General features: G+C 42.7%; 1 protein-coding gene across 2 annotated transcripts; it reads left to right on the top strand.

Annotated features, from left to right (window-relative positions):
- The first annotated feature begins 1,877 nt into the window (after positions 1 to 1,877).
- NT5E (5'-nucleotidase, ecto (CD73)) lies at positions 1,878 to 12,762 on the top strand. 2 transcript variants are annotated; one of them, XM_008579830.1, is made up of 7 exons: positions 1,878 to 1,953; positions 3,603 to 3,800; positions 5,050 to 5,204; positions 6,561 to 6,669; positions 7,555 to 7,704; positions 8,945 to 9,145; positions 10,811 to 12,762. In XM_008579830.1, exons 2-7 carry the CDS (start codon positions 3,728 to 3,730, stop codon positions 10,966 to 10,968), a joined length of 846 nt encoding a protein of 281 aa, XP_008578052.1. In that variant the 5' UTR covers positions 1,878 to 1,953; positions 3,603 to 3,727; the 3' UTR covers positions 10,969 to 12,762. The 2 variants fall into 2 exon arrangements, with proteins under 2 accessions (XP_008578052.1, XP_008578051.1); XM_008579829.1 differs by lacking the exon at positions 1,878 to 1,953 and having other exon boundaries at positions 2,734 to 3,800.
- Positions 12,763 to 13,870: the final 1,108 nt, after the last annotated feature.

The following is a 13,870-nucleotide window of genomic DNA, read 5'->3' as shown; positions in this document are numbered from 1 at the left end:
TTTCTTCCGTTTTACAGATGAATAAACCAAAGCAAAAAGATGTAACTAATTCACATGTAGTCCTCTGGCTCCAGAAGTTCTTAACCCATGTGTGAAGACTCCTAGACACGTGGGTGTGGTCTAGGAATGAGAAGAGGCTAAGATTACTGAAGGGCAGAGCTGATGAGATAAGAAAAGGCCACATCACCTAGGTCTTACAGGTCATGATATTCATGTTACGAATTTTAGTGTCTTTCCTAAGGTCAGTAGGAAATATCCAAAACCAGGGAGTATATGATCATACTTATGTTTTAGAAAGATCGCTAAGTCTGCTGTGTGGAGACTGGATTAGAAAGAAACAAAGAAGGCTGGCCCGGTGGCGCACTGGATAGTGCGCTGCTTGGGAAGCGCAGCGGCGCTCCCGCCCGAGGGTTCGGATCCCACATACAGACCGGTTCCCGCTCACTGGCTGAGTGAGGTGCGGGGGCAACACTGAGGGTTGCGATCCATTGCCGGACACGGAAAAAGACAAAAAAAAAAAAAAAAGAAAGAAACAAAGAAGAGACATACCAGTTAGAGGGTTGTCACTGTAACCCACGCATGAAATCATGGTGGCCAAGCTGTGGCTTGTCTAAGGAGATGTAGAGAAGTAGACAGATAAAAGCAGTGTCTGATGGGAGTGAGCACTTCTAAGTAATTTAAAAGAGTGACTTGAGTCCCTTAGAAACAGTAATTTGAAATATTCTAATTATCAATTACGTTTATCAAGTCAGAAGTTATTAAAACAGTTCCCATATAGTTAAAACCACAGCACGGACTGCCTTTAAATATTCTATAATTCAGCCACGCCAAAGGCCTGCCTCCTGGAGCCTCTGCCTGTTACCATGTGACACTCAGAGAGCAGTTGTCCAGCACCTGGGATCACCATTCCTTGGCTCTGGGAGGTTCCTTTAGGCACCGCATGATGCTAGAAAATGCCTCATTTACCAACTCAGATGTCAGTCCACAACTCCATGGCCCCTCCTGGTATGGTTCCTGAACTAATTATTGGCTAGGTGACTGGAACAGAGTTCTGGTGAACAATTTCTCTCTTGTCAAAATGACAAGTTGAGTTTCCAAAGACAGATGTGTGGCTCTGTGTGGAGAGAATATTTTAGGCATGAGTATCTTTGGCTGGATAGCATGGAATGGTATGGAAAATATGAAGCTCTGGATTGCTTTCTCTGCCAATGGTTTTCTGGGATTTCCAAGTTGTGGGGAGCAGAGAGAGTTCACCTGTGGAGGAGGCAGAGATTAGCCAAACTAGACCAGTTATTGCCCCAGCCACGTGAGTGGCACCCTCTTTGTTCATGATTAAGTCCATTTAAGATGCCGATGACACATCTTTTGTTCTAACAAAAGGAAAATTACGGCCTTTCCAAACTGGGGGATGTTCCCTGTCAGATGGGAGCTGGGAATTGCTAGCTTCTGTTGCAGAATGCATGCTGATCTGACGAGGCATTTGGCCACATCATTTATTCCTAATTATTACATTCTGTTTAAATTCAGACATTTTTATGGAAGTCAGAAAAATAAAGGCTAAAAAAAGTAAGGCTTGTCATTCTCTTGGGTTTACAGGAAACTGCCACACCTGATTTCTGCTACTAATTAGTGCTTTTTCCTCCTGGACGGGGTGTTTTTGCCACCTTGTGGACATTTCTGGAACTGCACCTTCTCAAGCATATCTGCGCTCAGAGGAGGAATAGACAGAGGCTGGGAGGGGTCTGCCCCTGGTCCCTTGAAGTAAAGACCAGACTCCAGGTTTGTCCAAATTAGGACCAGCACAGAGCAGAATGAGGATGATTAGAGTGTGAACCTTCTCTGCCACTCTGCCATGCATCAGATCGTCTGCTGCCATCACAATCAACATCTCGACATTGAGGTCATACACTGCAGATGGAGGTGGAACGAGACTCTTGCTGGATCTCAAGTCAGGTGCTTTTGTAATAGTAAAGTTCCAAGACTTTTTCTTTTCCCCAGAGGGAACCAGAAAATGGGATATTAAGGTTGGCAACAGCTTGCCCTGCTTGTGAAGTGCTGGTATTTGCAGTACTTCTTTCTGCCCTGTAGTTATTGAGCTGAAAGGGGGCTTCTCTTGGCATAGCAGCATGGCAGGAGTGGGTTCATTAAAACATGCCATCCCACTGTGTCTTAGGTGAGGAAAGAAGCCCAGAAAGAGCTTGGGACACAAAAGTGCAAACCTTGGGTTTGCATTTGATTTGGTTAAGTGGCCTTTGGCAACCAGCTTACAGACGATGAGAATAACACATGGTAGGCTGTGGTGGATAGTGAAGAGAACACAAGCTCCAGTGCTTCACAACCCTGCTTTTCAATCTGCTCCCCATCACATACCAACTGTGTGATCTTGGGCACTGTGCCTATGACAATCAGTCTCCTTGTCTGTAAAGTACAAATAATAATAGGATCTGTCTCATAAGAAGCTTGAAGAACTAAACGAGATACAGCCCAGGGCCTGGCTTGTGGCTGACTTTCATAACTGGTCCATGTGTGTAACCAACATGTACTGAAGTTCTCTGGAGCCTCTGTAAGTATCCATCAGGAAGGACTTGTCATGGGTGTAGTGAGGGAGGTGATGGAAACATCAGTAGGGTCAAGGGTATCTGTTCCATATTCTGTGATTTGAAACATCCTGAACAATGTCATTGTCTCTGTGAGGTGAGACATGAACCACAGTGGACCTGAGGGAGGGATACAGTTAAAGAACTTAAATGTGACAAGTGATTAGAGGCCAGGCTCCATGCTCCCTGTGAGGCCACGCACCCACTTCTTGCAGGCAGTGGTGGGGTGGGCCTCCAGCCTCTGGGTGAGTGGCTCCCAAGCTCTCCCCAAGGCCCCCTTCAATACAGAGGCCTGCAGGACCTGACTGGTATGACAGCTAGATGGGATGGGTAGTGCGTGATGCTCGGCCCCCAGGGTGATTGTGGCTCTTCCAAAAGGCACCTGAGGGGATGCAGAATTTAGCAGCAAAACCAAAGGACAGCTCTTTGTCATTTCTGCTCATCTTCTGTTAGATTCTAAGCTATGGAGTATGTGTCCAGGGTTTCTAGAGATTGCCATCACTTTATAAGGAAAGAAACATACATTTACTGAGCAACTACTTTGTGCCAGGCAACATGCTAAGAGTTTAGACATTTGACCCTTTCAGCAGCCCTGTGAAATAGGAATTGTTATTTTGCCCATTGCTGGCAAGGAAACTGAAGTACAGTAAAGTGAAATGGCTTGGCTAATCCACAGCTAGTGAGAACAGAGCCAGGGTCAGGACAGAGGTAGGATAATCTTAGCAGTATTCCATCTTTATGTGCCTCACAGCACCAGGCACAATGCCCTGGATTTAGGAAGAGCTTAGCAAATGCCTGCTGAGCTAAGAATATAAGAATTCATGTGCCAAAAGGGCATTCTGAAACAGGGGCAAATGCCCAGGCAGGGCTCTAAAAGACCAGCTATGCAGAGCAGCAGCTGGCAAATCATCAATTTGAAACTCCATCATCCAGCTGGTGGCCTCCTGGCTTGCAGCCAGCCATGTACAAGGGCTGACTTGATCAGCTTTGGCTCTTTTATTTCAGGCAATCCACCTTCCAAAGAAGTGCCTGCTGGGAAGTACCCATTCATAGTGACCTCCGATGATGGGCGGAAGGTTCCTGTGGTCCAGGCCTATGCTTTTGGCAAGTACCTAGGCTATTTGAAGGTCATGTTTGATGAAAAAGGAAATGTAATCACTTCACATGGAAACCCCATCCTTCTAAACAGCAGCATTCCTGAAGGTATGTGAAATTCAAGGGAATGTTCCACCAATCTAAAAATTAGGTGGCTGGATTTGTTCCTTCCCCCAACCCTTTTAAAAGGTTTCAAGAAAAGATATTTTTGAAGAATTTAGCTTCTCCCTTGAGTTTACCCCCTTCATAGATAAGGAAATTCAAAACACACCAAATGATAAAATCCCCATTTGCTTCTCCAAGTCCTCTCAGCATCAGACTCTGTGCAGCCTTTTTAAAAGCTTGATCCTGACATGTGAAAGTCACTCTCAGCTCATGTCCAGAGGAACGCTGATTACTGAAGCCAAAGAGTTCAAACTGGGCCCAGTGAGCTCAAATTCTGGCCCCCCCACTGGGGGCAGTGTGCCTTGGGCAAGTTTTAGTCTCAATGGGCATCAGTTTATTTACCAAATGAGAAATACCTTTCTTACTTTTTTGTCTGGGATTCAGAGTAAAAATACATTTTTATGACATCCATTTTCACATAGGATACATGAACACACTCCTGTGCTTCTTTCTCACCTGCCCTTTCCTGTTTACCATGATCAGATCAGGAAGGAGGGCGGTGAGGCACCACAGCACCCAGCAGAGCCTGTGGTCACAACTCAGGCCTTTCAATAGTCAGAAGGGAAGGGGGAGGGGCCATGGACCGCACAGACAGTGACAGCAAAGCAGCACCTCAGCAGGCCCTTTATATCTGTCCCTGGGCATTTCAGAGCTCCTACCACCACCACTAATGCTATCCCAGGTGAGCCAACAGGTAGTTCATTCAGATGTGATAAGTTGATATTAAGACGTTCAGCATATCCTTAAGTTAAGACCCATTTCAGATCCTCAATAGTCAGAAGGGAAGGGGGAGGGGCCATGGACCGCACAGACAGTGACAGCAAAGCAGCACCTCAGCAGGCCCTTTACATCTGTCCCTGGGCATTTCAGAGCTCCTACCACCACCACTAATGCTATCCCAGGTGAGCCAACAGGTAGTTCATTTAGATGTGATAAGTTGATATTAAGACGTTCAGCATATCCTTAAGTTAAGACCCATTTCAGATCTTATTACCAGGAAACAAAATAGAGGTTCCTAAGGAAATTTCATGGTCAAAATCAAAGTGCTCATAATATGGTAAAGAAATGTGTAGTCACAGCAGGTAAACTAGATGATGTTTGACTCGTTCTCCGTAATTTAGCCCATTGTGAGATCTGCTTTAACTATAAAATACTGTCCTTTCTACCTTCCTTTCTTTTCTTTTTCTCTTAGATCCAACCATAAAAGCAGACATTAACAAATGGAGAATAAAATTAGATAATTTTTCTACCCAGGAATTGGGGAAAACAATTGTCTATCTTGATGGCACCACTCAATCATGCCGCTTTAAAGAATGCAACATGGGCAACCTGATTTGTGATGCTATGGTAAGTTGTCTGCAGGAGCGGAGGCCTATATGTGTGGAGGGAGGAAAGGAAGAAGGAAAGAAGAAGGAAGGATGCAAGAAGGGACTGCAGAATTGTGGATTTTGAAAAATGAGTGTCCAGACAAAAGGTTGGCATGGTTTCATACCAAGTCCCTTGGCAAGGTGCCCAAACCAGGTCAGGTGACCATCAGTTTATTGCTTTACAAGAACTGAAACCTTTATTTTAAAATGTTCTTCTTGGATGTCTAAATTTTGGATATTGCTTTCCTTTTGTAAGATGATCCAAATACACAGACAAACCCTTCCACCCCAATGATGTCAACATAGTAGATAAAATACATCCGCTTGGACCTAACTTGGCCAAACTGTCTCTCCCTCATCTACTTGGCTCCAGAGAACCTAAACCCTGTGTGACTGGAACCTCTTTCACAACACAGTTATAAAGATAAGTCCTGTGTCTGAGCAAGATCACCCATGACAAGTACCCCCTGTCCACTTGTCTGTGGGCAGACTGGCTGTGGAATCTTGCTGGGGGCCATGCTGAGCCAAGGTCTCCCAAGTCAGACTCACCACCCTCATGGGTAACAGCCCTCACCCAGGGGAGTCATTTCTTTGTCAGTGCTCAGCATGCAGTGAAAAGTGCATGGTACGTGGTGCGTGGTACCTGGTGTCTGGGATAGAGCTGCACTCAATAAACCTTTTCCAAGTAAATGACAACATTAACGCTTTCCAAGATACCCATGCTGGCTCCTCAGCATAATGCAGTAAGTGCAAGAAGGTAAAAAGAAGCCAGTATGTAAATATTTAGATGAAGGTCTGCATGAAGCACCTCAGGCTATTAGCAGTACTTACTTCTCTGGTAAAGAGGCTGAGGCAAATATAAGAGAACTTTTGCTTTTTGCACTATTTTTTTTTTAATTAGAATTTATTCATTTTATTTCTTGTAAATAAACTCATATTTTATAAAAGAAAAGTAAGAATAAACTTGATTCTCCCCAGTTTCAGTAGGCTGTCCCTGTGCCTCCAAAATTGCCAATTTAGGAATTGGCTGGGGATACACACATGGAGGCCAAGTTCTAATTGGCATGTCTAGTGTTCAGGCTGGCCTGAGAGTACAGGAGAGGGGACTAAGAGCTCCCTGTTTCTAAGAGTCTATCACAGGACTGGTCACAAAGTTGTATTTTTGCTTATCAGAACATAAAACTAGTTCTAATTAATTATAGCTGAGAAATCTCTGGGAACACAGGAGTAGGGAAAAACCAGCTTTATTTCCTCAGTAGAGCTAACCAGATTCCTGGAAATGATGCTAAGGAAGAAGATCCAGAATAACTAATGTAAATTTGTGCTACTGTTGCAGATTAACAACAACCTTAGACACTCGGATGAAATCATCTGGAACCACGTGTCCATGTGCATTTTAAATGGAGGTGGTATCCGGTCACCCATCAATGAGCAGAACAACAATGGTGGGCACCCCAGGCCCTGCATGCTCAACTGGCTGTGCTTTCTGACCTGCTTTCCCACCAGGACTCCTGCCCTGACCATGCCCATGGGCAGCCTCAGCTCATCTCTGCTGCCAATCACGTACTAAAATGTCAGTCCTTTAGGCTTGGGTTAGCTATTACTCAAGTCCAAAGCCTAGCCTGAAGGACACACAAAGCTTGTGTGTTCTCCTATGTATTCACATGCAGAAGCAGTGCTAGGATTAGTGGAACCCAAGCTTGGTTTAAATTTCTGACTCACAAAGCTAAATACTAATTGTTATCGACAGCCTCCTCCTTCGCATCTCAAAAGAGAAAGATAAAATTACCAATCTTCTGTGCTGGAGAAGATATACCACTGGATTAAGTTGTAATTTTAGTGTATTTACAGATATCCAAGATTATATCATATGGTAGAACACATCAACTAGACAGATATTCAAGACACTCTTGTAGCTTTCCTTGATACACTGTCGAAACCAATCAGTATCAGTGTAAGGCCCCAAGCTCATCTCATTGTCAGACGACAGGGACAGGTGGCAAGGACACACTGTCTGGAGGAACTGAGCACTGCTTAACAACCTACTGAAGATCCAGCCCCATGCCAGAAGATCAAAGGCTAAGCACTTGTGGACTTTTGGCCATGGGCATTCATGAGCTCCTGCCATCCTGCCCAGTTGTGGAGGACAGGGACAGAGGCCTCTTGAATCCATTCTTTCCCTAAGTGTCAGGAGCACTTAGACACAGCTGGTGCGGCTTTATGAGCCACTGTCTCTCCCTTACTACCTCCCCCAGCCCTGAGAGAAAGGTCTTGGGGTAAGCATTTTCTTAAGCTGTTTTCTTTCTTGCCTCATCTGTGACTACCCTCAGGCACGATTACCTGGGAGAGCCTGGCTGCTGTGTTGCCCTTTGGAGGCACATTTGACCTGGTCCAATTGAAAGGCTCCACCCTGAAGAAGGCCTTTGAGCACAGCGTGTACCGCTATGGCCAGTCCACTGGAGAGTTCCTGCAGGTAGGCGGTAAGTCACCTCTCCTGCAGGCGGGCCCATCCAAAGTGACATGGGATTTCCTGCTTGTTGGCTCAGTTCCCTCCCCATCAGGACCTCCGTGGTCAGGCTTGTTTGGGTTTTCCCCCACTCAACATCAATGTACATCATCTTTCAATGGCTGTGGACTCTCAAAGCAACTGAGATTAAGTTGAAGTCAAAGTCACAAAACCCTGGCAATGAGCAATATTTGCCAAGTCTGATTTGGACATCAGATGGGCCCTCCACGGGAGCTGGCCCTCTAAACTCTAAGTAGGTCAGCTGCCTTGAGGTCTAGTTTCTGTTAAAATCTTAGTTGTTTAAGCATTCAATATTCTTTGTTTAAAAAAAATTCTCTCCTCTGTTCTATTTGCAATTGCCTAGAACCATTTCAAGGTTCAAAGAATGCAGTGTCCAATCAGTATTAACTAAGATGATTTCTGGGAGGGGCAGCCTGCTGCTCAGACATGCTGCAACACCTGGTTCTAGTCCCAAAGTGACCTGAGGCAAGTCTTCAACCTCTCTGAGAAAACCTGTCCTGCTTATCCCATAGATTGCAGAGAAGATTGAATGGAAATAAATGTTTCCCAAATTGCCAAGAGCTTCTGAAATGCTTTTGTCAATAATTAATTACACAGTCCAGTAAATTAATCCTTAAACTGATAATTTTATTTTACTCCAAAGCCATATTCTGGTCTCACTGTTTTGGCTTTAGATTGTGGCACCACTGATGAGTGTAATTGCATTTCTGAGTACTCCTGCAGAACACAATGTTTTGATGCTCTAGCAAAGTGCTGGGTAGCTTTGGTTTGTGAAAGTCTCCCAATCCCAGATTAGTAGTCTTCAAAATTGTAACAAATGCTCTGTGCCTCTCATCTATTTCTTGTTTTTGAAAACCATTAAACCAAATTATGGACCAATTAATTCAAGATTTTAAAAAGGAAAAACAAGATGTGGTTTCTCCCTGCAAAGTCACCCTTTGCCCATTCCAGTCCAGAGCCAGTTTTCCTCCCAGTGGTTCTCACATCTCCTGAAAGGACTCAAGGATAAAGCTAACGAAGAAAGGGCAGCTGCAACATTACCTCAATTCTCTTGATGAAATTTCACTCAAGCTCAAATAAAGGAAAACCAGACCCAGGGACCCAATTACAGATCTTGACCAAAATCCCTTTCTTAGAAAACAGAAACCTCCCTTTCAATCTGGTGAAAACATACATACTCATTTCTTTTCTAGGAATCCATGTGGTATATGATCTTTCCAGAAAACCTGGAGACAGAGTGGTCAAATTAGATGTTCTTTGCACCAAGTGTCGAGTGCCCAGTTACAACCCTCTCAAAATGGATGAGGTATATAAGGTGATCCTCCCGAGCTTCCTGGCCAAGGGTGGAGATGGATTCCAGATGATAAAAGACGAACTATTAAAACATGACTCTGGTAAGTACAAGTGTCTCTTTCTTTCCCTATCCCAAAGGTACTCAAACAAACAAATAAAAAAACAGAACTGGGCCGAGAAGAGAAGCTACTCATGGTGGTAGGAGGGCAACAGCCGGAAACCAGATTTTGTCCCTATGCTGCAGACTCCCTCCTGCTTCGCTTGTTGGAAAGCAGCAGCACAGCACTGAGGGCTATGTACTCTGTCATTCCCCCAGCACACATACACATCCACCCATCTCCAGGGAAAAATCATTTTTATGTCAAAAAAAGTTTTTAAAACTTTTAAAATTACATCTAAGTTGCTATTTAAATTGTGAAATATAAATGAGTTTTGCATTTCCAGAAAAATCACACCTTTAGAACTTTAGGTCAGACAAGGAAAACCATATTAAATCATCTGAATTTTCTTTCTTGAAGAAGCGTTCAGTGTGAATAAGTCAGATAGGAGTGGATGGGATAGACGCCCCCCTTTCAGCACAGTGGACTGATGGAGCAAATTATAGGAACAACCATACTTGAAGTCAGCTAATATTTTTGGCAGCATTGAGGGTCATTATATGCCAGCCTCATTTTTAGAAATCCAATTGCGAGCCACCAAAGTGCATAAAGTCCACCAACAGAACAAACTTTCCCGTCTTCTTCCTAGGGCAGAAACCAACACACTTATAAGGCACATACACAGCTTCTCTCCATCTCTGGGGAGGTCAGCCAGGTTCCCCCTCAGTCGTACCATGGTGGACCTGCCATTTTAGCTGCTTATTACAAGGAGGGGAGAAGGCAGAGCCAGGGCAAAGGAGGTAGCCCTTCCTGGGAGAAAAGGTGCTACTTCTGTCCATTCCATGACAGAAAATGGAAGGGCAGGCTTAAAAGCCCCACATGAGAGACAAAGCGGCTGATAGCTGTGCATCACCCAAGCCCATACTAATGGGTGTTGAAGAGAAGGAAATCATGCAGAAGGCTGAGGAAGCCCTGAACCTAACGGTTCTCAAGCATAGCCTTGGCCCCAGCTCTTAGGAGATTCTAATTTAACTGCGTTGGGGCTAAAGTCTCTTCCAGTGATTCTAATGTACCTCCAGGGGTGAGAACCTCCGCAGAGAGAAGAGTTAGTTTTTTAAGTACTACAGTGATAATTTTAAAATAACAATTTTGGTGGGTCCCCATGGGCTTGTTGTAGCTATAGGCAATTAGTATCTCTTTATCACCTGTACTCTTTTTCGGAAATAAAGCCCCCATTGTGCCACCATCAATTATGTAAAAATAATTCTTGAGCAGGCAAGCAAAAAGATGCCACTTTTATCTCTCAACTACCTGCTCTTGACCCAATTCAATAATGCCCTTTTTCTGGAGTGGTTCAAAGGCTGTGATGTCAACGACCTTTTTCTTGAGTCATCTCAGAGCTGAGACACCTCTCCTTCCCCCAATTACCGATTATTGAACAATGGATACATTTTACATCTGAAATATAAAAAAGCAATCAAATTCTTTGAGCTTACTATCACCAGTGGTCTTGTCTTCTGTGACACTGCGTCTCTGCTTATAAAAGGAATACCTTCCCCCTTAAAATCACAAAGGACTTTAGAGAAATACTTTGTTTTTTTCCCTCTCTCTCACTGTTAACTGATAATTACTTTTTCTATAGTTAAAATAATGTATGTATTTTTCTAGGTGACCAAGATATCAACGTGGTTTCTGAATACATCCTAAAAATGAAAGTAATTTATCCAGCAGTTGAAGGTCGGATCAAATTTTCTGCAGGAAGTCATTGCCATGGAAGCTTTTCTTTAATATTTCTTTCATTTTTGGTAGTGATCCTTGTTTTATAGCAGTAGCCAAAAATTTCCTTCCCATTACTGTGTGAAACTGCATCTTTTTCAAGTGAGATTCAAACCTATCTTTTAGGTCCTGGCTTTGTTATAGCACAGACCATCCTCGCAGGCTCCTAGAAGCTGAAGCTTAGAGCATTATAAAAAGAAGACACTGACATCATCACTCAGGGTCAGCAACTTTGTGAACAGAGAGAAAAAGAAATTAAAATAGGGCCCTATGAGAAGAAAGCCAACCATATTTAGTTCACATATCCAAACTATAATAAAATTTTATTAATGATTTTAAACCAGATAAATCATTTTTCTCCTTTACATCCACTTCTAATCCATCAATTTATGTTTACAGAGAACTTTATCATTTACAAGAGGGTTTTAAGCATATTGTCTCATCTGATACCCACAATTTTCTTTGATTGGTAAGACATGTGTTTTTTCCCATTTGACAGACGAGGAAACTTAAGCTCAGAAAGTGCTCACTTGTTTAAGGACATATAGCTAGAAGTAACAGATCCGAGACCTAGACCTAAGTCTTTTGACCTCAAGCCCAGAATTCTTTCAACTACATCAAGTTACTGTTCAGAATGATTCTCTCTTAACTATCAATGGCCCCACGTTCATGGATTCCAAGTCTGCTTTATTTCTGGTTTCCATTTTTTTCCTTTTCAGTTCCTATTTTAATAATGAGTTTAATGGACTAAACACAGGGTGGCATTCTCTCTTGCATCACCATGTGCCTTTGATGAGTGAGGGAACAAACAGTAGCAAATAACAGAGAGACAGCAAAAGGCCGTCAAGCGGCAGGGGAGAAAGGGAAGGGAAGAAGAGGACACCAGGACTGATTTACGTTGTAGAAGAGAAAGAGCTAAAGGGCATTTAGATGTGTTAAATAGATATTTGCTAAGGAGTAGCAGCAAGGTGCCTGACATATGGTATTAGCTGTTATTAACTGTATGAGACTGCATCAGCTCTGCCTCTGTGCTCTGTCCTTCCTTCTAACATGAAGCTATCATGAGAAAAGAACCTTCTAAGATGAGCTCTAATTCTAAACCTGCACCTGTTCCTCCCTAGCAAGATGCCAGCATTGCACTTATTCTAGTCACACCACACACACCCCCAGTTATAGAAAATCCATAATTCCGAAAGACAAGAGTTACTTCTAAAAAATGGTGTACATAAGATGTTTGTCCAAATCTGACCAATCACTATAAGTCATTTTGTATTCTCTATATAAGAACTCCTGCTGGGGAGTGGGCCTTTGAGTGGGTACTCAGGAAATACCCATACTGATGAAATGATTTATGCCCAAAGAACAAATACTTGCTTAAGGTGGCAGTGGGACCATTTGAGCCTGCTCAGCTTTACCTAAGTAATTCAACAAGAAACGGGAAGCTTCACCTTAAAAATAGTGAGCAAACAGCAGCTAGAGGTTTGGAGAGGAATATTAAATACTCTTAATACAAAATATACTTTTAAACTTCATGACCTTTTTATAAAGGTTGTTGCAGTAAAATAATATCCCCAGTTCTATGCATATACAGATTAGCTATAAATAAACAAATAAATGACAATAATATTGTATGAGGAAAATTAGAGAAACATGCATTTGGGGTATATTATTTATGCTTGGCCAGTAAAACAGGATAAATTCTATTACAGCACAATATTTTAAAGAACTTTTTTGTAAGTGTTCTAAATATGTGTGAATGCATTGTATAGTGGTATGAGAAATGACCCTGAACCACTCTGCAACTATAGATTTCAAACAGTAAAATTAAACATATGATCCTTGGTCTTTGGTAGTTATTTTTTCTTTCAATCAAACATCTATAACCCAATACAATATGACTTAAGGAAAACTCTTGACAGTTTTTCAATGATATCACTACTCTTGATCATAGGTTCCTTGCCATCTGATGATCCTCCATTCTCCCTCTCACCCCAAAAATGTGAAGAAAAATGCATGTAATTTTAAAGCAGGAAAAAAAAGTAAATGATATCTTGAGGAAGACTATTAAATTTTGTGGCTTTGATGTATAGAATCTAATGTAGAAATGGTTTTGAGGCCTGGACTGATTTCCTAACAATGAAAATGTCCCAGTTAGTGTTAAGGATTGTTAATTAATTTATTTGAACTGGTCATGTGCCTAATAATCTCCTTCAAACATACTGTTAATACAGTAGGCTGGTTTTGTTACACAGTCAGTCAGACACCATTTGGTAGCTGTCTTAGTCCATTTGAGCTGCTATAACAAAATACCATAGGAATGGATGGCTAATAAACAACAGAAATTTATTTCTCACAGTTCTGAAGGCTAGAAAGTCCAAGATCAAATGCTGGCAGATTCTGGTGAGGGCCTGTTTCCTGGTTCATAGAAGGAACCTATTCACTGTGCCCTCACATGGTGGAAGAAGCAAGGCAACTCTGGGGCCTCTTTCATAAGGGCAGAGCCCTCATGACTCAATTGCTTCCCAAATGCCTAACCTCCTAACACCATCACATTTCTGATTAGGTTTCAACATATGAATTTTGGGGGGACACAAACATTCAGACCAGTTTGCCACAAAGAGTAGGCTGGTTTTCTTAAAAGAAAGTTAGGCTGCTAACAGTTGTCCATTAGAAAAATTGCTCCCTCAGGGAGTATGTAGTCCCATGGACTTGGCAAGTAGTTATAACTGCTTGACAAAGTTAGAAAAAAAGGTCCCTGTATTAGTATTGATTTCCTGAGACTGCCATAACAAAGTATCACAAACTATGTGGTTTAAATGACAAATTTATTGCCTTCAGTTTGGCGAGCTAAAAATCTGAGGTCAAGTTGGCAGGACTGGTTCCTTCTGAGGGCTGTGAGGGAGAATCTGCTCATGCTCTCTCCCAGCATCTGATAGCCTCAGGCATCCTTGG

This window comes from Galeopterus variegatus, unplaced genomic scaffold, assembly GCF_000696425.1.
Source record: "Galeopterus variegatus unplaced genomic scaffold, G_variegatus-3.0.2 Scaffold1963, whole genome shotgun sequence".
NCBI lineage: Eukaryota > Metazoa > Chordata > Mammalia > Dermoptera > Cynocephalidae > Galeopterus > Galeopterus variegatus.
Note: the sequence above shows the minus strand (reverse complement) of the source record. Positions and strands in the feature narration are given on the sequence as shown.

What these genes read in the sequence shown, in the direction of transcription:
- NT5E (XM_008579829.1), top strand. Translation starts at nt 3,419, where the DNA reads ATGTGCCAAAAGGGCATTCTGAAACAGGGGCAAATGCCCAGGCAGGGC. An exon ending in AAACAGCAGCATTCCTGAAG is followed by an intron (nt 3,801 to 5,049) that starts GTATGTGAAATT and finishes TTTTTCTCTTAG; the next exon opens with ATCCAACCATAAAAGCAGAC. An exon ending in ACTATTAAAACATGACTCTG is followed by an intron (nt 9,146 to 10,810) that starts GTAAGTACAAGT and finishes GTATTTTTCTAG; the next exon opens with GTGACCAAGATATCAACGTG.